General features: G+C 43.4%; 2 protein-coding genes across 2 annotated transcripts; both read left to right on the top strand.

The window, feature by feature from the left end:
- The first annotated feature begins 92 nt into the window (after positions 1–92).
- megf8 (multiple EGF-like-domains 8) lies at positions 93–20,918 on the top strand. Its single transcript, XM_071470805.1, has 44 exons — positions 93–525; positions 1,226–1,415; positions 1,562–1,725; positions 1,816–2,025; positions 2,187–2,367; positions 2,653–2,741; positions 3,425–3,638; positions 3,735–3,918; positions 4,447–4,592; positions 4,681–4,791; positions 5,103–5,254; positions 5,430–5,531; positions 5,731–5,878; positions 6,256–6,419; positions 6,799–7,002; positions 7,609–7,806; positions 8,032–8,292; positions 8,411–8,529; positions 8,635–8,766; positions 9,029–9,142; positions 9,327–9,410; positions 9,662–9,901; positions 10,060–10,244; positions 10,419–10,632; positions 10,823–11,063; positions 11,161–11,293; positions 11,412–11,662; positions 11,908–12,018; positions 12,121–12,239; positions 12,378–12,615; positions 12,715–12,886; positions 13,105–13,268; positions 13,364–13,499; positions 13,593–13,824; positions 13,944–14,070; positions 14,167–14,377; positions 14,579–14,793; positions 14,888–15,083; positions 15,190–15,358; positions 15,466–15,658; positions 15,753–15,923; positions 16,073–16,203; positions 17,349–17,481; positions 17,655–20,918. Exons 1-44 carry the CDS (start codon positions 502–504, stop codon positions 19,152–19,154), a joined length of 8,673 nt encoding a protein of 2,890 aa, XP_071326906.1. The 5' UTR covers positions 93–501; the 3' UTR covers positions 19,155–20,918.
- Positions 20,919–23,813: 2,895 nt separating this feature from the next.
- Positions 23,814–26,921, top strand: LOC139613860 (zinc finger protein 436). The gene is made up of 3 exons (XM_071470818.1): positions 23,814–23,940; positions 24,210–24,696; positions 25,117–26,921. Exons 2-3 carry the CDS (start codon positions 24,246–24,248, stop codon positions 26,499–26,501), a joined length of 1,836 nt encoding a protein of 611 aa, XP_071326919.1. The 5' UTR covers positions 23,814–23,940; positions 24,210–24,245; the 3' UTR covers positions 26,502–26,921.
- The last annotated feature ends 223 nt before the right edge of the window (positions 26,922–27,144 follow it).

Here is a 27,144-nt window from a genome sequence, read left to right as displayed (position 1 = left end):
CGTCTCCACTGGATGGCAGTGTGGGACATGCCGCTGTCTTTTGTGTTGGCAACCACTGGTTACTGCTCGCCAGCCATAAACACTGAAACAACGGGCATCTGTCCGTGAGATGGACCGGAGGAATCGCGTCGATGCTGTTAAAGGGCTTCGTTGTTAGCGAGCAGCATTTCCTACTTGAGTCATGGCGATGACTTCTAGAAACATAATTTTGTAATACATAATGATTAATTACACCCCAGAGTGACTTATCTGCAGCCTGGATTCTGGTTTCTGCAGCCGCTAACGATTGCGCATCTGGATTTGGCGGAGCTGCTACCGCTAGCTAGAGAACAAGCTAGCAGAGCACTGTGCTGTCGCCCCAGTCAGCGGCTGCCCGCTGCGGTTCTCCCGAATCAGACGCTACAAGCTAACTAAGCTAGCTGCCAGTCTTGAGCACTTGATAACGTAAACTTGGCTCATGTGGTAGCTATCGTTAAAGGGTCGCCGAAAATGTAAATTACCATGGGGCCTAAGAGACAGGAACTGGTGAGTTTGATAATGCAGTCTTACAAACTAAACGACTAACGGCCCCAGGCTGTTAACGGTATTCGGTTAGCTTGTTTAGCTGAGCAACACCTAACATTAGCTTTGTTATGATAGCCTGCGGAGAGCTGAAACTAGCTGGTTTATCATTTAGCGAGTTTGTTGTAAGAAACGCAGTTAGTAAACGCGATGTTTACGTATAGCGTTCTTGGTATACATCGTTACCGGTGTGTGTGAAAACCTCAGTTTAACGTTGGTGTTATATTTGTGAGGCTGTTCTACTGAGCTAACCCTGCTGTAAACTGGGCTAACAGTTGTTAGCTCCATCAGAATATTTTTTCCAGAGGCTCCCTCTGAGTCTCGCAGTGCGCATCAAGCATTTTAATCTGTTCGACTTAATCCGCTGTTAAGTCTGTGCAATTGTGCAGCGGGAATGGCATTGCAGACTTAAACTTGAAGTGACTTGCATTGAAATAGTCAACAAAAGAGAACCATGAAAACGGGCCACACAAAGTTGTTTGTGGGACCACCAGGCCACATATGTATTCCTAATAGAAACAATTTCCTATATTCTGCCAGCATACTTTCTCTGTCTTGTGTAGTAGACCGAGTGGTAGACCCAATAGAAATGTCAATTACTGCGTATTTTTGGTGCAGATGTGTCTACAAGAACTTACACCAAATCATTCTCTCTATCATGCAGGCAGTGCCAGTGATGGCATCCCCCCTCCCTGTCTCCTTCCTCTTAGTGTTTCTGCTATTGGCTAAGTCACCTGTGTGCCAGGCAGGGGACTGTAAGGGCCACAGGCAAGTGTTGAGGGGACCACCAGGCTATGTCACAGATGGCCCAGGAAACTACTCTGTCAATGGGAACTGCGAGTGGCTTATCAAAGGTAGTATTACTTAGATAAGATATTGTCTTGGGTATGTCATTGGTATTTAAATAGTGATTTATAACCTAGAGTCAGTTTTTAGCAGAAATGAATATTAGTTCAAGATTAATCACACTGGTATTCACTACCTGTTTTATATCTTCCAGCTCCCAGCAACAGTCACCGCATTGTCTTGAATTTCACCTTCATGGACACAGAGTGCACCTATGATTACCTGTTTGTTTATGATGGTGACTCCTACCAGAGCCCTCTCCTAGCCAGTCTGAGTGGCAACACTTTGCCTCAACCCATTGAAGCAAAGTCTGGCAAGGTAACCAGTTAAGACATAACCAGTGAGAAGCTGAAGCAAATATGGCAAATAACTTAACTTTATGTCTGTTATTTAATGTCCTTGTCCCAGATGCTGCTTCATCTCTTCAGTGATGCTAATTACAACCTCCTGGGCTTCAACGCAACCTACACCTTCTCTTTGTGTCCTGGCGCCTGTGGTGGTCATGGCCGCTGTGATTCCTCTACATCAAAGTGCCAGTGCCATCAGGATTGGGGCGGAGCAGCTTGTACAACTCCTCTGTGCTCTAAGGACTGTTCTATGAGAGGCCAGTGTGACAAGGTAAGAGTAGGGAATGGGAAAATTGAATGAATAGACAAAGCCAACAGTCGTCAGCCAAAGGGTTACTCGTCCTTCCCTGAATACACCTTAATTATATCAGTTGTGCAGTTTATTGAAACACTGAATACTAGGCTTTAACTGTTCTCCATGTTTAATCTCAGAAAGGAGAGCGCTGTCTGTGTAACCCAGGCTTCCTGGGTCACAGCTGCCAGCTTGGTCTCCATGTTGACAACGGGGTGGGGCAGTGGTGGCGTGTGAGTGAGGGAAACCCCTACACGCCACCCAGGACGGGTTCTGGTGGCGTGTATCTGTCATCCACTGGAGCCATGTACTTGTTTGGAGGTGAGAGTGACATACTGCTTATTTCTTCTGATGTAAACTTCTAATATTTAGCGAGGAAAGCCACCCTCCACCCCCTTTTTTTAACACACTAGTTCAAAGTTAGTCACTACATTTTTCAGTTGATTTATTATACTCTAAGTTGTAACACTGTTGATCACTTCAAAAGAATTTCTATTTGATTTTAAGTTTTAACCAACTTTGATATTGCTCCTCTCTGGATCTGGTAGTGTTGTTGATAATTAATGACACTAGTGTATGTTTGAATATTGCTTCTTTTCTCTGCAGGGTTTGATCTGAACAGAGCTCTCGGGGACTTGATCAAGTACAATTTCACATCTAACCAATGGGAAAGCAGGTCCTATGGCCATTCTCCTGTAAGTGGTTTGTGGATATATACATACAAATGCACGCACGCACGCACGCACACACACACGGTTTTAGCCAACTCCTGCTCTTACATCTTATTTTTTGTGCTTCCACGTGTGCGAGTGACCCAGTTACGATCAGCCTGCTGCAGTAACCTGATCCTCAAAACATCAGTTAAACAAGAAACCTGGTTTTCCTTAAAACCTGTCAACATGGTTAGAATTCTGCTGGAAAAAATGTATTTCTTGGCAGCAGGATGAACAGAAACAAAATAAGTTGTAGCAAGTATTCAAAGACATACTGCAACACAAAGTCTAGCATAAACTGAAGCTCACAAAGTTGGTTTACACAGCTGAACAGTAGATCATTCATAAAACTCGTCTTCTTGCTGTGTTGTCTTTCTAGGTACCATGGCAACAAAACTCCATAGCCCAAAGCGTCATATGATAAATACATTTGAAATATGCCAGATGTGTTTACAGACTATGTGTTTAAATGCAGCTTTTATAGTAATCAGGTCTTTGCTGTGCAAGTAAATGTGTTCTTCTATTTCCTGATTTCTCCCAGTTACCTGTTTTATTTGTGTATATGTAAACATAGTCAACATGAATGTAAGTCTTCCCATTTATTGTTTTTTATTCCAATGTCATTCCTTTCTCTCCTGCACTCTTTCACTCTCCTGTGCTGCCAGGTGGCTCGTCATTCCCACACAGCAGTAGAGTGGATGGGTAACATGGTTATCTTTGGAGGAGAGCTAGCCAACGGCTCGCTGGCCAGTGATGTCTGGATGTACCGGCCTCTTCACGATGACTGGCAACAGCTTGGCTTTTCAAATACACGTGGTGCTCCTAAACTGGCTAATCATGCTGCAGCTGTAGTAGATGATTATCTCTATGTATTTGGGGGTGGGTTTCATATTACATTGTCACCTTGCAGTCTGTATTTGGATTGACATACATTTATCTCCTGAGAAATAAATCTTAACCAAACTCATTTCCCAGGTCGCACTGAGGAGGATATGTTTTCCTCTTCTCTGCATCGGTTTGGCCTGCGTGGCTCTGGACGGTGGGAGACAGTTCAACCCACTGGTGGTAAACCCCCGGCCACCGCTGGCCACTCCATGGTGTTCCACAGCCCATCCAGGACACTGCTAGTCTACGGAGGCCACAGGCCCACCACAGCCAGGTATACAACGCTGTCATGTATGAGTATACTGGATACAGTAATACACACAACCTGTAGGAGAAGAGAAAGAAAATGAGGTTGTGTGTCAACTTTGCTCACTTCTCTTTTTTTCTCAGTTTGTTGTTCTGCAATGTGCTCATAGAGAGGATTCTCTTTTCCATTTCTGGTTTTAATGGCGGAAGGGGAAGAGTTCGCTGCCTAGTTTTGACGTGCATGTCTATTTGTCTGGGGATTTGCAGATGTGTATCTTTTTATTATTATTATTATTATTGTTGTTCACAGATAGTAAAATGTAAACTATTTGTTGCATTAGATTAGATAAAATAAATTAAGTTAATGTAAGCACTCCAGAAAAAGAAAAAAAAATAGAAATTATTTATGTAAATAAAGTGGTTACCCAGAGAGTGTTTTAAGAATAATTCAACAAGTAAATAAAAGATATGCAGAAACTTTATAGATACTAGAAGTAACCTTGCTATATGTTTTTTTTTTTTTGTTTTGTTTGTTTTGGTTTGTTTTGATTTTTAGGTTTAGCGTGAGGGTGAACAACACAGACGTATTCCATGTGGACAGGCGGTTTTGGACATCTTTCCGTTCCCGTTTCCCAGCTACAGGCCCCAGAGAGAGAGCTTTCCACACAGCCACTGTCATTGGAAACTACATGGTGGTTTATGGTGAGCATCGACAAAATTAGCAGACACAATCCATGCAGTGCAGTGCTGTGTATATTTATCCCTCTTTCTTCCTGCCCTACTCTCCCAGGGGGGAATGTACATATTCACTACCAAGAGGAGAAGTGCTATGATGAGGAGATCTTCTTTTACCATCTGGGCTGTCACCAGTGGGTGTCTGCTGGGGAGAGATGGTCATTCCGTGAGTTCTTTTAGACTTCATCTTGTGTCACAACTCTCACATACAGTGACATACAGTTCAGTTTTCATTTATAAATACTATACATATATATATGTGTGTGTGTGTGTGTGTGTGTATATATATATGTGTATATATATATATATATATATATATATATATGTATGTATGTGTATATATATATGTATGTGTGTGTATATATATATATATATATATATATATATATATATATATATATATATATATATATAAATACAAATACTTACTTGTGCACGTGCCCACACAGCGCCTACAAAACTTACTTTCTTTCGCAGGTGGGGATTCTGTGCGTGGACGTTACTCACATGTTGCTGCTGTGATGGAAGGACGAGTGCTGCTGGTTGCGGGGGGTTACAGTGGTGTTGCCCGTGGAGACCTGGTGGCTTACAAAGTTCCACTGTTTGTCAGTAGTGATCAAGGTGACAGGGTGAGTGTAGGTGTCTTAATGTTATAATAATATTGTTGTTATTATTATTATTATGTGTAAGACTGGCAAATTTGCCTAATCCGTTTAAAGGCTGATGGGAGAAGTGAGAAAAAAATATGTAACCAGGGATAACAAAATCATTGTGTGTACCTCTGTGTGCGTGTTACCTTACCAGGATGCTGTTTGTGCTGAGGCGCTGGATGAAAGTATGTGCCTCAAGAACCCGGAGTGCAGCTGGTGTGAAGGCCGGTGTCGAGAGTACCAACCCACTAATCCGGTAACGTTTCCCTCAGCACAAGCACACCAAAACAGACCTCCTGTCTTTGCCTGATGCATACAAATGCATTGTAAAAATATTTTATTTATATAGCCCCTCAGACATTATCAGACACTCAAAACATTTTAAGCTTTCAAGTGTCTTTACAGATCTTTCAGGATTATCACTGCAATGTATAACCCCTGTTTTATGTTCACAGTGTGGCAGTACTGGTTGCCTGGGCCTGGCGCGCTTCCTGTCTGACTGCCAGTCCTGTCTAGTGTTCAGTGGCACTCCAGCTTTTCTGGCCCGTGCCCCTGGAGAATTTGGCTGGTGTGTTCAGAATGAGTCCTGCCTACCAGTGTCAGGTGAGACCCATGAAGGGAGGAAGGAGGGCAGAAGTGAAGCGTCACACTGAGGAAAAAAAAAGATGTTGGGAGTTGGCATGGGAGGGACTAGACTCATGTTGGGCGTGTTTCAGAGATGGAGCACAGTGACTTGACTACACCAAGCTGAGATTGGACAGGCTACTCAGACCATGGTTGTGACTTGCCTGTCCAGTCGGATACTTCCTTTGGTGCAATGAGGTCATGTGTTGTTACTCCCTCTGAATACATGTCACACAAAAGTCACAGATCACATCTGTTTCAGTACAGTGGTACACTTTAGGAAACTGCTGTATTATGAGATATTAAGAGGTCAGATGTGTTTTTTGTGTGCTGACCTCTCCCTCTCGGTCTCACAGAGCGAAGTGCGTGCCGTGTGGACCAGATCTCAGGGGCGTACGGCTGGTGGGGGGAGCGTACCCTTTTCCTAACCTCCCTCCACTCCTGTCGCACCGAGAACTATGTCCCAGGACTGCACCTGCTCACCTTCCAGCACCCCCGCAACGACTCCCAGCCTGACAAGGTACAGAGTCCAAATCTCAAGTGCTAACTGTATTAGTTGTAGTTGTAACTACTTCCCTCTCTGCTTATACTTATCCCTCCTTCCTTCCTCCAACATTGCTTTGACACTTTGACCCTACTGCAGTTCTCTACCTTGAAATTATGATTGTTTCTCTTTTATTGTTCACTCCTTTGTGCTTTTGCCTTTTTAACCTGTTGACTCCAGTGCTCACTTCTCTTTTTGCTCTCTGTTTGCTCTGCAATGTGCTCATAGAGAAGATTCCCTTTTTAAGTAGTTTGTCAAACTTGTGGAGCAGTTTGTAGAGAATAGTGCTTCTGTTGATGTGTTTCCACTTCCATCCATCCTCCTCTATCCTTCATCCTCCTCACCCCTTCGCTAGGTTTCCATCCTCCGCAGCACCAACATCATCCTTAGCCCCACCACAGAAATGGATGTAGCCCTACAGTTCAGGGGCTTCATACACCCATTGTGGGGGGCCCCCCCACCAGCACTCGCTCCCATCGAGACTGTATCCATGTGGGCTCGCATCCAGAGGCTCCATTTTGAGGCTCGAATGGCATCAGGGCCTAACTCCAGCCAACTGGTGAGGGAAAGTGATGTCAGCGTTTTTTAATTGAATAAATAATTTGTAAAACAAATTGCCTGTCTAAAATTAGAAGGTATTGATAGGATTATTTTCTGTAAACAAGTTCTTATAATATAATTTTCACTGGACAATTTAGTGATTTTAGTCCCACGTGGGAAAACATTGTTACTATTGAAAGGCAGGCATCCAAATCACCTCCCTGTATATCTGCTGTATCCTGCATTGGGTCTGTGTTTAGTATGAATTATATCAACCTTACTTGACATTAAGAATACATATGTGACTTTTTGACAGTTTTACTGCTGAAGTGTTGAATCCCCAAAAATTAATCATGTACTATAGTGCAGTGGATTGTGGAAAACTATTGTAATAGATTGAGATCTTGTATGATTTTCATTTAAATTCACTACCTTATAACAGAATATTACATTATGCATATTTTGGAAGGGTAATTTAATTCTAAAAGATACAAGTTATATTTTAAATTAAATTTTAGAGATAGATTAAATTAGCAGCAATTAAGTATGGACGTTTTTACTTAACTCTTCTCCACTTTCTCTTTCTCTTCCTGATCCTGTATGCATCTCTTGATTATCGGAGTAGGAGGTGGTGGGTCGTTGGGCAGCCCAGCAGGAGAAGGAGCTGAAGCTGCTGGCTCGCGCAGATGGGAGTAGACTGTTCTCTAACCTGACCAGGGGCAACCATTACCTCGTGCAGGCTGAAGGGTACCTTAACAACTCGGGTTCAGGTCAGACCAGTGAGATGGCCCTGACCTGGAACAGAACATTGCCTGGAGGGAGTGTGAGTACCAGTACAGTTCAACTTGTGCTTCTCCACAACAGCAAATATGTTTAGTCTGCATACATTGAGAGAGTAAAAAAAATAAATAAATGAAAATTTAATTTGGTGCTTCTGGCACATTTTCATTTCTGTTATTTTTCTGCACAGTGAGATTCTTTCAGTTATGAGACAAATGCAAAAGTTTTATCCCATATCCTCTTTCCCAATAACTTGCTCTCCTTCTAGGAAATCTCCTTCCTGTTCTTGGAGCCCTACCGCTCAGGTTCCTGCTCAGGGTACATGTCCTGTTTGGCATGTCTGTCTGACCAGTCCTGTGGCTGGTGCCCATCTTTGTCCCGCTGCCTGATGCGGGATGGCCCAGACCTTGAACTCTGCCCCGAGGGGGAGAAAGGTGAAGGCAAGGATGAAGATCAGCGCCATCTGCTGTTGGCACCCCAGCAGTGCACCTTGTGTGAAGAGTACAGAGACTGCTCTGCTTGTACTCAGGTACAACACAGATAATATCTCAAAATCTTGACATAATGTCACTATGCTACTGATATTATATAGCTCAATTGGGAGCAACTCTGTTCCTGACTCATGGAAAGCTAACTTTGGCCTGCAGGACCCATACTGTGAGTGGCAGATAAATTCCAGCAAGAAAGGTGACTACCAGTGCAGTCGACGGGGGAGACTAGATGGATCCATACGTGACCCAAGGGGTTGTCCTAGAGTCTGCAACCAGTGAGTTGGAAAAACTATTATTAACAAATCATACTTGATTTACACAAGAACCACTCAACTTAACCTTATTGTCCTCCTCTCTGGCCATCTTTTTGTCTTGCAAAGGAGAAAGACATGTGGTGAGTGCCTTTCTAACTCCAGCCAGTGTGCATGGTGTGAGTCCGCCCAGGCCTGCTTCTATTTTGCTGCCTACCTCACAAAATATCCCTATGGAGAGTGCAGAGACTGGTATGACAGGTAAAATGAGGACATTTTCTAAACACCATTAATAATAGTAATTTGCAGTTGAAAATGTGGTTTCCTGTTAGTTTTAGAACTTAACTTGAACACACAAAGCAGTATGCTCACATTACTTAAATAAAAACAAGAAAAAACAAATTCTAAATTTTAAAATAGAAGGTTTCAGGGCAGAAATTTGGTATTTTTTCCAGTCACTGAATTGAAATTAACTTCAGATCAGTAATCTAATATTCTCATTTTCTACTCTCTCACCTGTCAGCGTTCATTCAGTTCCCCAGTGTAAGCAATGTTCAGCTTTAAACACATGCACAGACTGCCTCCGGACATTCCAGTGTGGCTGGTGTGGTGACTACAACAATCCTACGATTGGAAAGTAAGTATGACAAATATATAACAATTCTTAAACAAGTAGACTGTACAGAGAAAGTACATATAGTGCCAACATAGCACTTATTCAAATTACTTATAGAATCATTTTAATATCAAATTGCTGATATGTTAATAGTCATTGTTTTTATTGTGATCTTGTATTTATTGTTTCCCACTCATCTTTTTAGATGTTTAAGGGGAGACTGGGCAGGAATGGACGATCCCTCTGTGTATAACTGCAGTGTGGCTGTGGCTGAAGCCCGGGCTGCCAAGTATGTTATTTCTTATGACACTGTCATGACATGACACAGTAAGCTGTCTGTAAGCATATGGCTTTTTTGTAAGACAAGAGCTTCAGTTATATAGGAGAGCCTTTGCTTTCTGAAACCTTCATATATCTTAGAATGTCAACCAACTTTATGCTTGAAACTATTCGGGAACTTAGAGGTAAAGCAAAATGGATGGTTGGATAGATGGATATTTACCTGTCCTCTTCATGTCTCCTTGTGTCCTGCTCTTCCAGCCCTGAGCCCCAGACCTCAGCCCCTCCTCGACCACTGGATATGGAGATGGAGCTGGAGCACTTGGATGATGATGAGCAAGATGCGATCTGGTCCTACCCCACGTGCCCTGATGTCGAGGAATGCCGGCTGGGTCTCCACAACTGTCACCCCTTCGCCACTTGCATCAACACTCCCACCTCCTATGAGTGCCACTGTGAGAGAGGATACACAGGAGATGGCACTTTGCACTGCAACCAGACGTGAGACACTTCACCTAAAATATGTTCCTCTGCTGTTTCATGCTTCAGCTCTCTTAACCTAAAATTATTCATCACCTTTCCCATTTGGTTATCAAAATAGCTTTTTTAAATCTGGAAAAAAGGACATTTTGAACTGCACAATTTTCCCCCTCCCACAGATGCTACAATGAATGTCGTGAGGGTCAATGTAGCGGGAGCCCACGGTTTGAGTGTGAATGTTCTCTAGGCTGGACATCTGACCCTGCCACTCTGGTTCTGAGTGGTGTTGAATGTGATGTGGACTGTGGCTGCAACTTCCACTCCACCTGTATTACTGCTCCAGGGATCTGTGACGAATGCCAGGGTAAGACATTAATAGAAAGGTTTCAGTTGATTGTTTTCAGTTATTTTTGAAGTAACGTAAAAAATTTACTGTCGCATAGGGACAATTATGAAGTAAAATCATACTCACAATTCATGAAACTGAAACTGCATTAGTTAAAATTTCCTTTGTTGACATTCTTTCTCTGTCTTTCAGATTGGACGACAGGACCTCACTGTGAGCACTGCCGTCCAGGTAGCTTTGGTTCAGCTCTGGCTGGTGGTGGTGGCTGTGTTCATTGTGAGTGTAATGGCCATGGTGACCCTCTCCGAGGCTACTGTCACAACCAGACAGGCCAATGCTACTGCACCCACAACACTCAAGGACCACACTGTGAATCCTGCTTGCCTGGTTACTACGGAGACCCTAGGTAAGGAGATCTTCACCTTATACTTAAAGTCTAATGGCCAGATTGTATTTATTTTGTGTCTAAACAAAAAAAAAACAAAACTTGAAATCAAGGAGTGGCGATTACGCTGATATATGTACAAAGTGTGAACTGTCTTCAGTTCATTTTTATATTTACACATTCTTTCATCATGACTTTCTCTGTCCAATAGGAACAACGGCACATGTTACCGCCAGTGCCAGGGCCGTTCTGTGCTGCTCTCCTCCACCTCATCCTCCACCATACCTCTCTCCTCTTCTCTGGGATGGCGAAGTGGTACAGAGGGGAAAGGAGGACTTTCTCATTGCCTGTGGGTCCTGTCTGTGACTGAAAACCTGGCACCTTGTCTGCCTAGACAGCTGTGTCCCCCTGTAGCCCTCACTCTGCACCCAGACTCCCATACATATTGTAAAGTGAGTACAAATGAACATGTTAGCTATACTATAGCATCAAAAATTGTACTATTCCCTTATCTGTCTCCATTAACATTACCTATGTTTTATTTTGCAGAGCTCATATGTCTATGTGTTTGATGGCCTTCCTCGTTTTCTGGCTAATGGAGTTGTACATTCAGATCATAATCTAATTGGAGCATTTTGTGGCACCACAAGGACTCAGCCTATCACAGTTGAGGCCACCTCAGGTATCCTTCAAACTTGAACACTTAAATTTTTGCCAGCAGCTTAACCTACTCATTTACTAATAAGTACACTATTCATTTTGATAAGTCACTTTCACAATATTGTACGTTTTGCCTCCAGGTGTGATCTCAGTGTACTTTGAAGCCAACGTCTCTTCAAACAAACCTCAAGGCTTCAATGCATCTTTCTGGGTGCGGCGGTGTCAACAGAGCTCTGATGAGGGTGAAGAGGCATCACCTGTGTGTCCAGGTGGAGCCCAGTGCCAAAGTGGGCTGTGTCAGTGCCCTCAGGGATATGGGGGACCCCACTGTGACCGGCCCATGTGCCCTCAGGATTGTGGAATAGCAGAAGGAAGAGGAGCTTGTAATACAGTAAGATTTGTGACAAGTTGCTCTTTGGCCACAGGGACAATTTATTTCTGGGACTAGAAGTGATTGTGAATGATTAAAATTTGTAGTCGTTCAGTCTGATTTGTTGTGATGTGTTCATAATAATCTTCACTTATAAGAATACTTTATGCAAGAAATTCAGGTTGAGCTTTAGGAATTTTGAAATACAATAAAACAAGAGAACAAATTTTCCTGCATTGCTAACCATTATGTTTTGTCTGTCTCAGTCTCTGGGACTGTGTGTGTGCTCAGACAACTGGGCTGGCTCAGACTGCTCTGTTCCTCGGGACTCCAACAGTCTGGTCTGGGAAACACTGTTGGACACACAGCTGACAAAGGTAGGACCACAACATAACATAAACAGTAAAAGAAAACGTTTTAATCTGCACATCATGAATTTAACACACAAACACACATTCATATGTACTGTTGCTCCACAGAACCAGGCCCACAGGTTCCTCCACAGGGTGGGCCACTCTCTGGTGTCTGGACCACAGGGAAATCTTTGGATGTATGGAGGACTTTCTCTGTCAGAGGGCATTCTGGGAAATGTCTACAGGTAGGGGCATGTAACCTGAGACTGTTCTGAGTAGCATTAATGTCATCAAACCTTTAAAGTTTATTATACTGTATGTATATAGGACATGTACTGTCTATATGTGTGTATAATAATGCGTTTTGTCCCTGGTTCATTTAGATACTCTGTGTTGGAGCATCGTTGGACCCAAATGTTGACAAGTTCTGTGGAAGAAGGCTCGACTCCTAGCCCTCGCTATCACCACGCCGCTGCACTGCTGACCAGTCATGAGTCTGGCTCTGGAAACCACGGAGCCACTCACAACTTCATGTTGGTGGTAGGCGGTGTCACTCAAAATGGTGTTGCCATGGATACCTGGAGTCTCAATCTCAGCAGTTTAGTCTGGAGGGAACACAAGGTGAGGATTAGATTTAAAATATAAATACAAAATATCTGAAAAGTCTCAAGTGTTTTCTTTAATACCTCTGACAAATTATATTTTCTTCTACTCGGGCAGAGCTCAGTGTTGCCCCCGGTGGCCGGCCACACTCTGACTGTACGCAGAGACTCCTCTGTGCTGTTGATTGGAGGTTACTCTCCAGAGAATGGCTTCAACCACCATCTTCTGGAATTCAGCCCTTATTCTGGGAACTGGACCATTGCCCCACACACTGGCACACCACCTACAGGTTTTTGAGGCCTTCTGTTTTTTAAGCATTGTTGCATAGTTTTAATTCAGTCTATACCTCACTTACTGATGCACCACCACCACAATTACGAAAACAGTTAATTTGTTAATCTACTTCACAGAGAAATTCAGGATTACATTTTGAAAATGTGTAAAAATAGACAACACAAACATAGATGTCGCAAACTATTTTTTTTTTTCTTTTTCCTCCTCAATCAGGTTTATATGGCCACTCTGCAGTCTACCATGAGCAGACTGATGCCGTCTATGTCTTTGGAGGCTACCGTTTTCATGTGGAGACAGTGGAGCCCTCAGGCGAGCTCTACAGTCTATACTACCCCAACCTCACCTGGTCTCTACTGGTCCCTTCGCAGGGTAATAAGGTAAGAAACTGACCACATCACCAGTCCAGTCCAGTCCTGTCCAGTGCATAGAGATAACTTATCTTTTCTTGCTGTATCTTCTCTTTGCTACGCAGCCCCTGTCCCGTTTCTTCCACGCTGCAGCCCTGATCAAAGACACCATGGTCATTGTTGGGGGGAGGACAGAAGCAGAAGACTACAGTAACTCAGTGTCTCTGTATCAGATCAACTGTAACACCTGGATACAACCAGGTGACCATCTTGGCATCTTCCTGCAGCTTCAGTTATGGTCAAATCATAATTTAGCACACTGTAACCTAAACACGTTTCATCTCTTTCCTTCAGTCTCAGCTGTAGGAGATCCAGTAAATCGTTCAGTGTCTCTTGCCATGACAAGCTGGGGTGGCCGTCTCTTCCTGTCAGGAGGCTTTAATGGTGTCACACTGGGCAGACTCCTAACCCTGACTGTGCCCTCTGACCCCTGTGCCGTGCTGCCCACACCAGAAGCCTGCAACACCACCACAGGCAGCTGCGTATGGTGCAGGGGAAGCTGCGCTTCTTCTGATACTGCTGAGAGGTAACTGATTTGGCTGAAGGCAAATTAGTAAATCAGTGGCATCCTGTTTTTGAGTTTGATGTTATGTGCAGCCACTATGAAAATACATCCAACTTATTCACTCTGTCCCACTCCATCAGAATGGGCTGTTTCACTGGCCAGTCTCCCTGTTCCCCAACCCCTCGTCAGCCAGACCAGTGTCGCAGACTGAAGACCTGCAGTGAATGCTTGGCACGACACCCTAAGACATTCTCAAGTCCATCACAGGTAACATACAACACAACTATGCAACCACCATCACTAGCTGAAATAGAGACAGTGACTGTTTCTCAACTCACATCTGTTCTTTATTGAATTTTCTAGCCTGCTCTACAGTGTAAGTGGTGCACAAACTGTCCAGAGGGGGCTTGTATCAGCAGTTCTGTCAGTTGCACATCTGAACATGACTGTCGGATCAACCAGAGAGAAATCTTTCTGTCCAGCAACTGCACTGAGACCAGCTGTGAGGCTTCTGACTGCCCTAAGTGTACTGCCTCTGGAAAATGCATGTGGACTCGCCAGTTCAAACGCACAGGTGCAGGCTTGAATAAATTGTGAATTTCTTTCATTTCATTCTGTAATCATGATCACCACACCCAGTAGGATACAGATGAATATTAATTTGGAGATAATTGAGCTCCTCAAATAAAATATTGCATTACTTTTTAGCTGAGATTTAGGGCATTTTCATGAAGTGTTCCTCTAAAACACACTGACCTTGTTGTGATTTCTCCAGGAGAGACAAGGCGCATCCTGAGTGTGAACCCCACCTATGACTGGACATGTTTCAGCTATGCACTACTCAACGTCTCACCCATGCAGGTGGAGTCTTCTCCCCCTCTGCCATGCCCCCCACCTTGTCACAGTCTCCATAACTGCAGCCTCTGTCTTGGCTCAAGAGGCTCTGATGGGGGCTGGCAGCATTGTGTGTGGAGCATGGCACTGCAGCAGGTATGGCTGCCCTGCTTCATCTTTACAGTGTACCTTTTGTGTTATTTTTTAAAAGCATGTCTATATCCAGCTAACCTCTCTACCCATCTTCCAGTGTATGAGCCCATCTTTTGTGCCACTGCGATGTGAGGCAGGTCAGTGTGGTCGTCTGCTCTCTGGGGGGGACTCTTGCTCTCCCCAGTGCTCCCAGCTCACCCAGTGCTCCCAGTGCATTGCCAGGCCACAGTGTGGCTGGTGTGCTACTCGTGGGGGCAATGGGGCTGGACGCTGCCTGCAAGGAGGACTTGATGGTGAGAAATATCATTTCAGCGGATTAATTCAAAGGAATCTGAGGATTGTAGAGTGTAACCAGTTAAATGTGATTCTCACTCACCTTCCTCTATTCATGTCTCCCAGGGGTGAGTGAGGGCGTTTGCCCCCTGAGAAACAGCAGCTGGTCTTTCCTCCACTGTCCAGAGGAGGATGAGTGTGCTAATGGCCATCACCACTGCAACAGCACCCAGGACTGCCACGACCTACCCCAGGGATACCACTGCACCTGCAAACAAGGGTACATACTCAGCAGGTGAGATCAGGAGCCCTGAATACACAAGGATAGTTAACTTTATGGCTTTTAATAAAAACTGGACCCAAGTTCACCCAAATCGTCTCTTCTTGTTTTTTTTCTTTTAGTGTTTCTGGTCAGTGTGAGCCAGTTTGTGCACAAGGTTGTGTGAATGGGACATGTGTGTCCCCGGGAGTTTGTCAGTGTCACTTTGGCTTTGTGGGGGATAACTGCTCCTCTCAGTGCAGCTGCAACAAACACAGCAACTGTGCTGGTGTTAACAAACCAGATGTTTGTCTGGAGTGCCACAATAACACCATAGTAAGTGCTTATGGTAATAAACATCCACACTCTCTAAACAAAGTTTTTTCCATATTCATTTGTATATATGGACTTCTTCTTGCCTCAATTCTAGGGTAAGCACTGTGAGAAATGTAAGCCACTGTTCGTGGGCTCTGCCAAGGGGGGCGGCACTTGTCGTCCATGTCGGGAGTTTTGCAGGGGAAACAGTGCTGTGTGTCTGTCCCGGGATGAACACAAGAAGGCCCTTGAAAACCCTCGGCTCTTCACCCTGGACCCCAACAGCGTAAGTGTCTGAATTTGGATTGTATGTAAAAGCAAAGTAAATACTCAATTGAGTGTGCTTTCTTTATTTGTTTTTCTATCTTGGGCACTGTCTTTATTCTAACTCCTTGTTACGTTTCAAGAATCCATCTCTCTTTTTCTCTTTATCAGATTCAGAACTGGGTGTCTGAGGGTCCAACAGAAGAGAATGCCATGTGTGTGAATTGCCAGAACAACAGTGTGGGGGACAAGTGTGAGAGCTGCCTCAGTGGCTACTTCCTGCTGCAGGGGAAGTGTGAGAAGTGAGCAACATTTGCTGTTCATCAGTCAGTGGATTCAAATGCTGTGACAAAGTGTTCTAAATAATAATTTTAGGCTTTAAAATGTTTTTTAAAAGACCTTTATACTGTCTCTGTAGGAAGTGTCCACAATTGTCATTATTTTGTGTATACACAATGCCAGGCCTGTCAGATTTAATCTACATCAACATACAATGCTTAGTGCATGTTGTACTACTAAATATTGACTCTTCTTTTATTTTACTGTGCCATCACAGGCAGTTTTTTTCTGTCTGGTCTTAGAGCAGAAAAAAATGCTTGTAATGAGATGGAAATCTCCTCTGCCTATAAATTAGATTAATAAGTAGGACAAAAAGAAAATCAATACTTAATATTTTCAGAAGCAACAGACTCTTTACTGTTTGGAGATTCTCCTCCCCAAGTGTTTGCATTTCCTCCTAAGTGCTTAGATTTTTGTTAAGGTCCAGATATTAATTTTACTTACTACTACTATCTCCACCCTGTTTGCATTATATTCAGTTGCCTGCATAAGTGTATATGTCATAATGTATTGGGAGGAAGAGACAGGATGTGTTGTGGTGATGGAGTTTTTGGGCTTGACGAAAGAGTCAACATGGCCATCATCCATAAAGTAGTTGTCAGGTAACTTCAAAAGACTGTCTTTTGTTTGTTGTGGAAAAATCTATTTGGTGAGAGCTGAAATGAAGACTTGAAGACACAGTGTCTTTTCTTGAGTTTATTCTTTGCAATGAAGGCCACACAGTAATACAGAGAGCATTGCAGCCTGCAGTGTTTAAGACAAAGAGTGTACTAAGTATATAAATCTGTGTGTGTGTTGAAGTGCAGGTGGGATCTGAAGGGTGCTTCCTCTTCCCAGGGGGAGTCACTGGCTACCGGGCTAGATAGTACCTATCTCAAAAGAGAAACAAACTCCCTTATGCCAGCTCCCAGGAGAGCACAGTCCTTCAAACCAACTCTTTATCAGAAAACAGTTAAAGAAGCATGAGAGTTCGACTGAGGTTCACAAACTCAAAGTTTTTCTATTACAGTCAAGGAGCAAATTTCTTGTTTTCAGTGTTCAGATTTTCTCCTCTTTACTGTTTGGATAGCTCCTCTCATGTGTTTGGATTTTGTCCTCTTCGTTTCAGGTGTCAATGTAATGGCCACGCAGACACATGCAATGAACACGATGGCACAGGTTGCCCCTGCCAAAACAACACAGAGACCTCCTCCTGTCTGAGCAGCCCTCAGAGTGACCGCAAAGACTGCTACAGGCAACAGGTGGAAACATGCTAGAAATTTCTTATATGGCAGAAGAATGTCATAATATTTTTTAAAAATGTCTTTGTCTGCTTTGATTAAATCAATATTTAAAACGGGTAACCACCATGTGAACTAGTTCTATTCACTACTGGGTTTTGCTCAAACTGTTTTTCTTTTGCTCTTCCATTTAGTGTGCTAAGTGCAAAGACTCCTTCAATGGCACACCAGTGAATGGGCGTCAATGCTACCGTCAGTTCAACGTGGACACTGAGTGCTGCTTTGACCCCACATCCCAGACCAACTGCTTCCATGATCCCACCATTCGCAACCTCCCCAAAGGGCGCACAGTGTTCTTTGCTGCCCAGCCAAAGTTCACCAATGTAGACATTCGGGTCACCATTGATGTTACCTTTGGTGAAGTTGAGGTGTATGTGTCCAACTCTCATGACACCTTCATTGTTGATGTGGACCGGTACACAGGGATTCACACCATCAAAATCGAGGAGGAATCAGTAACTCGGGGGACAGCAACTGGGGGAGATAAGGATTCACCTCCGTCTCCTATTAAGGTGTTTGCCAATGCTTCATCCAGTCTCGGGGGACCCGTGCTCTCCCACAACCCACTGCAGCTGCAAGCAAAACCTCCAGGGGCCGATAGAGAAATAAGGGAGGAGCGGGCTGAAGGACTAATCACCTACATCACTGTGTGGAAACCACAGACAGTGCTGATCGTCCGTGCTGTTCGAGATCGTGTGGTCATCACCTTCCCCCATGAGGTGCACTCTCTGAAATCCAGCCGCTTCTACATCGCTCTAAGAGGTGTGGGAACTGACAACAAACAGGGAGAGTCCCAAGGCTTGCTGTTTCTGCGACAGGACCAAGCCCACATAGATCTTTTTGTCTTCTTCTCTGTTTTCTTCTCCTGCTTTTTCCTATTCCTGTCCGTCTGTGTCCTCCTTTGGAAGGTTAAGCAGTTCCTGGACTTCCGTCGGGAGCAGCGTCGCCACATTCAGGAGATGACCAAGATGGCGTCAAGACCCTTTGCTAAACTCACTATATACCTTGAGCCAGAGGAGCCTCAGCTCATCTACCTGCCCTCAGCTGGTGGAGGGGTTGGGGGCAGCACTGTATCGCTTGCTCATCCCCGCACAAGCAAGTTAGGAGGAGTGGTGGTGGGCCAGAGGGGCAGGGCAGGAGCTGTCTCCTACAAACATGACCCGGGCTCCGGACCCACAGCTCACCACCACCATCCCCTCACCTTGGGTGGAGGGGGCAACAGTGGCCAGCACCTGCCACTGCACTACCTGAACACCCACCACTATGCCAGCACCACCACTGGCACGCCAGCCTCACATCATCACCATCCATCCACATACAGCGGCTACCAGCATTTTTGCCGCTCTGACCCGTTCCTCTCTCAGCTTATGGGTTTTTCCTATTCCACCTTTAAGGTGGGGCCCATCACCCTCGAGCCCACAGATGACGGCTTGGCTGGGGTGGCCACTGTCCTCTTCCAGCTGCCTGGGGGTGTCTTGGCTCCAAATCGTGCCTGCCTGGGCTCTGCACTGGTCACGTTGCGTCAGAACTTGCAAGAATACTGTGGCCACGGCAGTGGAGGAGGGCACCCAGGGGCAGGAGGAGGGCGCAAGGGGCTGCTAGGGCATCAGCACCTGACCACTATGGCTATGTAGGGAAACAAACAAGATATATAAATGAAAAAAATACAGGGGTAAAAGAAATGGGTTAAGTCTGTAAATTGTTTGATATATAATAAATTAATTTTTTGAAAGAAGCATAGCCACAAGGCAAAGACAAAGTCCAAAAGAAAGAGTTATGTCAGAGTCGGTTAACAAGAGCATTTTGAACAGAGTTGTACATACACTGTATAATGAATTAAGTGTCTTTTATTGTATTATGTATTGCTATACTGTATTTCAGTGCTTCACATGACCAAGCCAGCTGTCTCTAGAAGGCACTACAACTGCTATACGTATCAAGAAAACAGTGTTGCATCCTGTCTTTGATCACTAAAGAGGTATGAGCACACTCGACAGTCAGTCTCATACGAAGACTGAAGCTGGACTGTTGTTAAAATTGTTCTCATTGACCAACAGAGGTGTTAAGAAAGACATCTGCTCACTTTGGAACCAACATGTGCTTTATACCCCAAAAAGTGACAATCAAAATTGCCATTGAGAACAAAACACTATTTAAACTGGTTCAGCATAATGTGCAAGAATTTGATTGTCAGCTCAGTGCAGGAAAAAAAAAAAAATTAAAGTTGCTTGGGAGATGGTTTTTATATCATAGTCGATATGAGTGATTTATAATTGTAACTCAAAACATGGCAGGCTTGTAAGCTATTATGTTTATGTTAAACAGACTCCTGAGTATGTTTTTGCATATTCATTCACCTGCTATGTTATATTATTTGTTTTTCTGCTCATCTGCCTTCACTTCTTGCCTTGTCTGTGAGTCAGTTGGCTTACACTTGTTATTTGTGTTAATGGAAATATGTTGTAGCTCCTGGAGGACGTAATAACAATGACATATTTTACATTTTGTTTCAAGAATTGTTTTTGTAAAAAAAAATATGAAGGATAATGTTTTCAATATTACTCTTGAGTTCTTGACACTTTAATAATTAAGAACAACCAAACTCGTCCATGAAAATGAAGAAATTGTGTCTTTGAAACACCTGATTACATTTAGACATGAAATGTATGTTGCTGTTTGGCTATTTTTACTGAACTGTTTTTTTCTCTTCTTCAGGCAACTTGCTTGCTTAGATGATTGTATTAGTCAATCATAGCTACAATTTGATCAAAAACTTTGGATGTGGTAAAAAATACAGTATGAAAAATGTTACACAGCAAGAGTTGTGTTAGAAAGTTCTCCTGGTGAGAGATTTTGGGAAGACTTGACAGCATTTTTATTTTCAGTGAGACTGAATTACTTGTTCACTGGTTGGTGTTGACGTTAGTATTTTTTGTTTCTCTTTGTTTTCCTTTTTGCACTGCGTGGAGGCATGAGCCCCATTATTCATGTGAAAAACTAAGAACGGATGTCGTCCAGCCTCCGATGGCACACTGTGTTGTGGATGACCTCAGAGCGGTGCTACTGGCTTCTTATCAAGTGAAAAAAATCATGAGAGGATTTGCCATGAACTGAACACTCACAGCATAGTTAAGCAAACTAAAGCTCAAATAAATATTGTCACTATTTATAGCAGCCCTCCACAAATAAGCATTAATACTGTTTTATTTTTGTCTTGTATCTTTGTTTATGTTTTTTTTTTTTCCAACATACTTTATTTTTGTACATAATTTTTTGTTGTGTTTGTTTAGTTTTTTGTTTATTTTTGTTTGTCTTTAAAGAAGGGAACAGTGTTGTACAGAAGATTGTGTGAAGATTCTTTGTCCCGAGTCGGCTGAAATAAACTCTGTGGAACAAGATTGTGTGTGCGTGTCTGTTTTGTACAAGAGAATAGATCATGCATTTAGCACCACTGATACTATTTTAGGACAGTGCTAAAATTTTCATGTTACATGGGATGTTAATGGAAACGATGCTGCCACAATGTAAACATTTCATTTGTGAAATAAAAATAATAAATGTGGGGCGACCGAGTGATCAAATGGTTGGGGCGCTTACCATGTGGGCACAAGTGCTCTGAGCAAGCAGGTCCCTGGTTTGACTCCCAGCTGGGCAGACTCTTTCAGAATCAGAATCAGAATCAGTTTTATTGCCAAGTATGTTTTCACATACAAGGAATTTTTTCTGGTGATTGGTGCAATTGATCAGCAACAGTGGGGCTCTCTAGCCTTGTTGATAAGGCTAATAGCAGATGGGAAGAAGCTATTTTTGTGGCGAGAGGTTTTGGTCCTGAAGGACCGCAGCCTCCTGCCAGAGGGGAGTGTCACAAAGAGTTTGTGTCCAGGGTGGGAGGAGTCAGCTACAATCTTCCCTGCACGCCTCAGAGTCCTTGAGGTGTACAGGTCCTGGAGGGACGGAAGATTGCAGCCAATCACCTTCTCAGCAGAGTGGATGATACGCTGCAGTCTGTTATTGTCCCTCTCCGTGGCAGCAGTGTACCAGATGGTGATGGAGGAGGTGAGGATGGACTCAGTGATGGAGGTGTAGAAGTTCACCATCATAGTCCTTGGCAGGTTGAACTTCTTCAATTGCCTCAGGAAATACATCCTCTGCTGAGCTTTTTTGATGAGGGAGCTGATGTTTAGCTCCCATTTGAGATCCTGTGTGATGGTGGTTCCCAAGAAGCGAAAATGCTCCACGGTAGCCACGGGGGAGTCACACAGGGAGATGGGGGTGGGTGGGGCTGGGCTCTTCCTGAAGTCCACTATCATTTCCACTGTCTTCAGAGCGTTTAGCTCTAGGTTGTTCTGCCTGCACCAGGTCACCAGACGGTCAGTCTCCCACCTGTAGGCAGACTCATCGCCATCAGAGATGAGTCCAATGAGAGTGGTGTCGTCTGCAAACTTCAGGAGCTTGACAGACTGATGGCTGGAGGTGCAGGTGTTGGTGTACAGGGAGAAGAGCAGAGGAGAAAGAACGCAGCCTTGTGGGGATCCAGTGCTGATGGTCTGGGAGTCAGACACGTGCTTTCCTAGCTTCACGTGCTGCCTCCTGTCAGACAGGAAGTCGGTGATCCACCTGCAGGTGGAGTCAGGCACGCTCAGCTGGGAGAGCTTGTCCTGCAGCAGAGCCGGGATGATGGTGTTGAAGGCAGAGCTGAAGTCCACAAACAGGATCCTGGCATAGGTCCCTGAGGAGTCCAGGTGCTGGAGGATGAAGTGGAGAGCCATGTTGACGGCGTCGTCTACAGACCTGTTGGCTCTGTAGGCGAACTGCAGGGGGTCCAGGAGTGGGTCAGTGATGGATTTGAGATGGGACAGGACAAGGCGCTCAAATGATTTCATGACCACAGAGGTCAGGGCAATGGGTCTATAGTCATTTAGACCTGTGGGCCTTGGTTTTTTGGGGACAGGGATGATTCCTGCATGTCATTCCCCTTCTCTCCATTTCCTGTCACTGTCCACTGTTATAAAGGATTATAAATGCAAAACAACTTAAAAATATAATGAAATATAAAAAAAATAATAAATGGATAATTAATATGTTTTTGAACACAATATCACTGGCATTTTTTTGTACAATCTCAATCTATTTGAAAAGAAATCAAAATGTTAGAATTATTTTTTATAATGAATAAACATGACAAAAATGTAATGAAATAACACCAATATTAAAAAAATAACATAGATACATGAGTAAATTTAAAAATAAATAATAATAAAATGCTATAGAATTTATGTGATGTTTGAAAGTTTGATTTCCATGTGTTTCAGACACTCTTGACCTCTTCCAGAGCTCTTTCAATGAAGTGCATGCCTGTTTATGTGGAATTTACTATATGATAGATATAAAGGCAGCAGTAGCTAAGGTGGTGGTAATTTTGATATTATATATAAGGCTGCAATTAATGAGTATTTTTACCTCAGCCAAGAAGGTTATGTTTTCACTCGCATTTGTTTATTTGTCAGCAGGATCATGCAAAAAATACAAGCAATTCAATTTTGGGATCTGGATAATTTACGATTAATTTGGATTTCTTTTCTCAAAAATCTGGTGTGTGTTTGACATTAGCCTTGGCGGAGGTCTGCGCTCTTAGAGTGTCCTTCTGGTCATTCTGAATGAATCTGCTGGATATTTTATTTATTAAATGATTGTTTCTTTTGTAAATATTCTGAAAATAGTGAGAAATGCCATGACAGTTACCCAGGGCCCAGGGTAACACTTTTGCACTGCTTGTTTTGTCCAACCAACAGTCCATAACCTCAAAATTATTGAAAATAAATTTCAATTATTCAAATAATTAAAGGGAAAAGCAGCAAATCCTCACATTTGAGAAGCTGGAACCATCAAATTTGTACCCACAGACAGTGCTTGAGTAGATGTACTTAGTTACATTACACCACTACTAACAGTTTAATGAAATTAATGATGTCTTTTAGAGTGATAGGATTAGCTTGTGGAAAAATCTCAGCCACTTCCACATGATTTACAATCAAATAAAATACAAACAATTCTCAATTCAGCTATTCCCCCCCAAAAAATAAGATGAAACAAAAATAATAGTAAATTGATTTCTGGATTGTCATCATCTTGGGCTCCAAAAACTGGGGAATGATGGGTTTAAAATGTTGACATGACTATAAATATGAATGATTGGCTGAGGGTGTAACATAGTTTTGCCGGAAGCTTTTGGCTGCTGTCACTTTAACTGCACTGTGGGCGGTAACCTGCGCAGCACCGGTGTGAGCTGGTTGGCCAGAACCGGAGGAAGTGTGGCGCTCTTCCTGTGTTGTTATCACTATACACTAATGCAGCCAGTTAGTGGGCGATAGCTTAAATATTTAAACGCTGCTTTGGCTTAATTGTGTCTTTAAAAAAACGGTAAGTCTTTCCTTTAAATAACGTTAAAGCTGAAGGACACTGACAGCTGCCTGGCTGCAAGGAAACTGCAGTAAATGATCCCCAGTGCTAGCACTGCTGCTAGGCTAATTTTGCCGTTGGAATAGCTTAGCTATGATGCTAACGTTAGATAGAGATTAACAAAATGAAGATTAGCGCTTGTGTGTGTTTTAGTGTTGCTCACGCTGCCTTGTATGCAGCTGTCTTTGCCCTCTAAGATATTTACCTCATTCATTTATTCCTTTAACCAGAGTCAACTTCAGAGACGAAACCCTAATGGTGACAACATGAAGATGAAATCTGCCAAGAAGAAGTCTTTGCTAAAAAAAGCAAAGAGAGGGGAGAGACAACACGATGTAGTCGTAGTTAAAACTGAAAACGAATTTGATGTGGATGGTGAGGTAGAGGAAGGCTCCAGTGAAGTTTACCCTAACGGAGATGGTCTAAGCATCCAGATCAAGGAGGAACCACATGCACAGGAGATCTGTGAGGAGCGTGGTGGAGACACATCAAGCTGCCCAGACACTAAGCCCGACATTGTGCCATCCAAGTCAGACGTTCACCATCAACAGGACCACATAAAGGACGAGTGTGACTCTGACCATCAGCCAGAATATGACTTTACTGGAGCTGCTGTCAAGGAGGAGTCAGAGTCGTGGATCAAAGAGGACAGAGACAGTGAAGAGGAGGCAGGAAACACACAGGAACATTATGGGGAGGGAGAGGAGGTCTGCACAGGTAGGAGCCAGTTTCTGAAAAAACGCACAATACCTGGGTATCCCTTTGCGTATTTTGTCACTTACGGAACTGCATTTGTAATTACTTTATCATTAAAATTTAAAATAGTTTATTTGATAAACAATCTAGAGTTAATCTAGTATGTTTTATCTTAAGTAAGGCATGTTTTAACAATTTGCTGTTTTGCATTTGTATTTATCTTTTTACTTGAATACATCTCAGTGTTAGATGACATCTTAGGAGTAGTTCAGAAAATATCTCAGCCTTAAAGAAAGTGCATGTCTAGTATCTACAGTAGCTTTACTTTGTTTCTCTATGTCAGTATTGAGTTGACAGTAGAACACAGAAAGATAAATTCATAATTTCTTCCTTTTTTAAAATCTCCTCTGCTTTCTGTGTTTGTATTTCTCTCCTACTTAGAGTCATCGTCCGAGTTCTTTCCATGTCCTCACTGCACTGTCTCCTTTACTGACTTGGACTTTTTGGAGAAGCACGTCAAGTGGGTCCATCAGAAACAGTATCTTGCCGAACTGAAAAAATGCCTCTCAAGCCGCACACTAAACCTCATTCCCAAACACACCTGCACTGTCTGTAGCAGCACCTTTAACTCTAAAGTACACCTTAGGGTCCATGTACACGAAGCCCATCCTTCTGCCCCTCCTCGCAGGCTACACCCCTGCCCAACCTGTGCACGCAGCTTCCAGTACCTGAAGAACCTGAAGAATCACTGCCAGCGCTGGCACAACATGTCTGTGGTTACCACAGGAGGGCATCTCAGCTGTGCTGACTGTGGGAAGAGTTTCAAAGCTACCTGGGGTCAAGGGCCTCATTTGTGTCATGAACCAGATAACGCAGAACCTGAGGATAAGCCAATCTGTCTGGACACTGGTGTGCAGTGTCCAGAATGTGGCAAGAAGGTCCGCACACCTCAAAGCCTGGAGGATCACATGCGCACCCACACAGGTGACCGGCCGTTTGTCTGCAAAGACTGTGGCAGGAGGTTCGTGGAGCGCAGTGGTTGGCGGCAGCACATGAAAATACACACAGGGGAGAAGCCGTACAAATGTCAGGTGTGCGGGAAAGCCTTTTTAAGATCCCATCACCTCAAGTGCCACTTAACGACACACTCTGGCAAGAAGGAATATTCTTGCTCTGAATGTGGAAAGGAGTTTGGATTCAAGTCAAGCCTGGATCTCCACCTGAGGACACATTCCAGCGATAGACCCTTCCACTGCAGTGTGTGCGGAAAGAACTTTAACACCCAGAGAAATCTGAGGGTTCACACCAAACTCCACACCAATGAGAAAGCTCACCAGTGCGGGGACTGTGGGCTGAAGATTGGAGATCTAGGGGCTTTGAAAATACACCTGCGAACGCACACTGGAGAAAGACCTTACCACTGCACAGTCTGTGGAAACAGGTTCATCCGCCTTGCACATTTGCGAAACCACCAACGCACCCACACCGGTGAAAGACCCTACAAATGCACTGAATGCGATAAGAGTTTCACTCAGTCCGGCGACCTGGTGAAGCACAAGCGGATACACTCTGGGGAAAAGCCCTTTGAATGTCCAGACTGTCACCGCCGCTATACTTCCTCTGGCGATCTGGGTAAACACAGGAGGAGTCACACTAACCTGCGTCCTTACACGTGTCAAGAATGTGGAAAAAGTTTTCGCTTGTCAGGCCATTTGAAAACTCACATGTTAACTCACACAGGGGAGAAGCCATATTCCTGCCCCAACTGCCTCCGCAGGTTTGCTCGCTCTCATCATCTTTCTGGCCACGTGGCAAAATGTCGCTGAGCTCTTTTGAGAAAACTGTAAATAAGCTAGTCTTGATTTAATATAATTATGGAAGCTGTATACAGTCTACTACTAGATTTTTTTAAATGAATGTGTTAAAGAGAAAACTCATATTTGTAATTATTTATATGAACTTTCTGTAACCCTCTTGACTCAGATGACTATTTAACTTATTAAAACACACAATCATGTTTGTTACTGCATGAAACTTTTTTATAGCACTATGCCAAGTCTTGTATGATTAGAGTGGTTATTAAAAACACTATTATAAGGATATGGAGGCTGGAGGACATGGTATAAGACAGAGGTCAGTATGACATGCAGATAACGGGATGTTTTTTCTGCCACTGATCAATGCTGTATTATCTGTAAAAAAAAAAAAATTAAATAAATTATTTGATGAATGCATGAACACTGTGTGTAATGTCACTGGGAGTTGCCAAATTATTCTGTGCATTAGTGTTTAAGGACCATAATAAGGCTAACGGTATAAACTGAATACTGGAGAATTTGCTTGTATAAAAATGCTAAGAATAACAGATTCAAAAGATTACTGACTGCTTTTTTGTGTTTCAGAGATAGACCTATCTTTGAAACAAGATACGAGCAGGATTTATCTGGGTAAAACAGTAAAATTTATGTA

Source organism: Trachinotus anak, unplaced genomic scaffold (assembly GCF_046630095.1).
Source record: "Trachinotus anak isolate AG129_WGS33_773 ecotype Australia unplaced genomic scaffold, CSIRO_AGI_Tana_v1 ptg000032l, whole genome shotgun sequence".
Lineage (NCBI taxonomy): Eukaryota > Metazoa > Chordata > Actinopteri > Carangiformes > Carangidae > Trachinotus > Trachinotus anak.
Note: the sequence above shows the minus strand (reverse complement) of the source record. Positions and strands in the feature narration are given on the sequence as shown.

Bases quoted from the DNA above. Each gene is read 5' to 3' on its own strand.
- megf8 (XM_071470805.1), top strand. From the start codon at position 502: ATGGGGCCTAAGAGACAGGAACTG. The intron at 3,639-3,734 runs GTGGGTTTCATA...CTCATTTCCCAG, and splicing joins TTATCTCTATGTATTTGGGG to GTCGCACTGAGGAGGATATG. The intron at 13,825-13,943 runs GTAACTGATTTG...CCACTCCATCAG, and splicing joins TCTTCTGATACTGCTGAGAG to AATGGGCTGTTTCACTGGCC.
- LOC139613860 (XM_071470818.1), top strand. From the start codon at position 24,246: ATGAAGATGAAATCTGCCAAGAAGAAGTCTTTGCTAAAAAAAGCAAAG. The intron at 24,697-25,116 runs GTAGGAGCCAGT...TCTCCTACTTAG, and splicing joins GGGAGAGGAGGTCTGCACAG to AGTCATCGTCCGAGTTCTTT.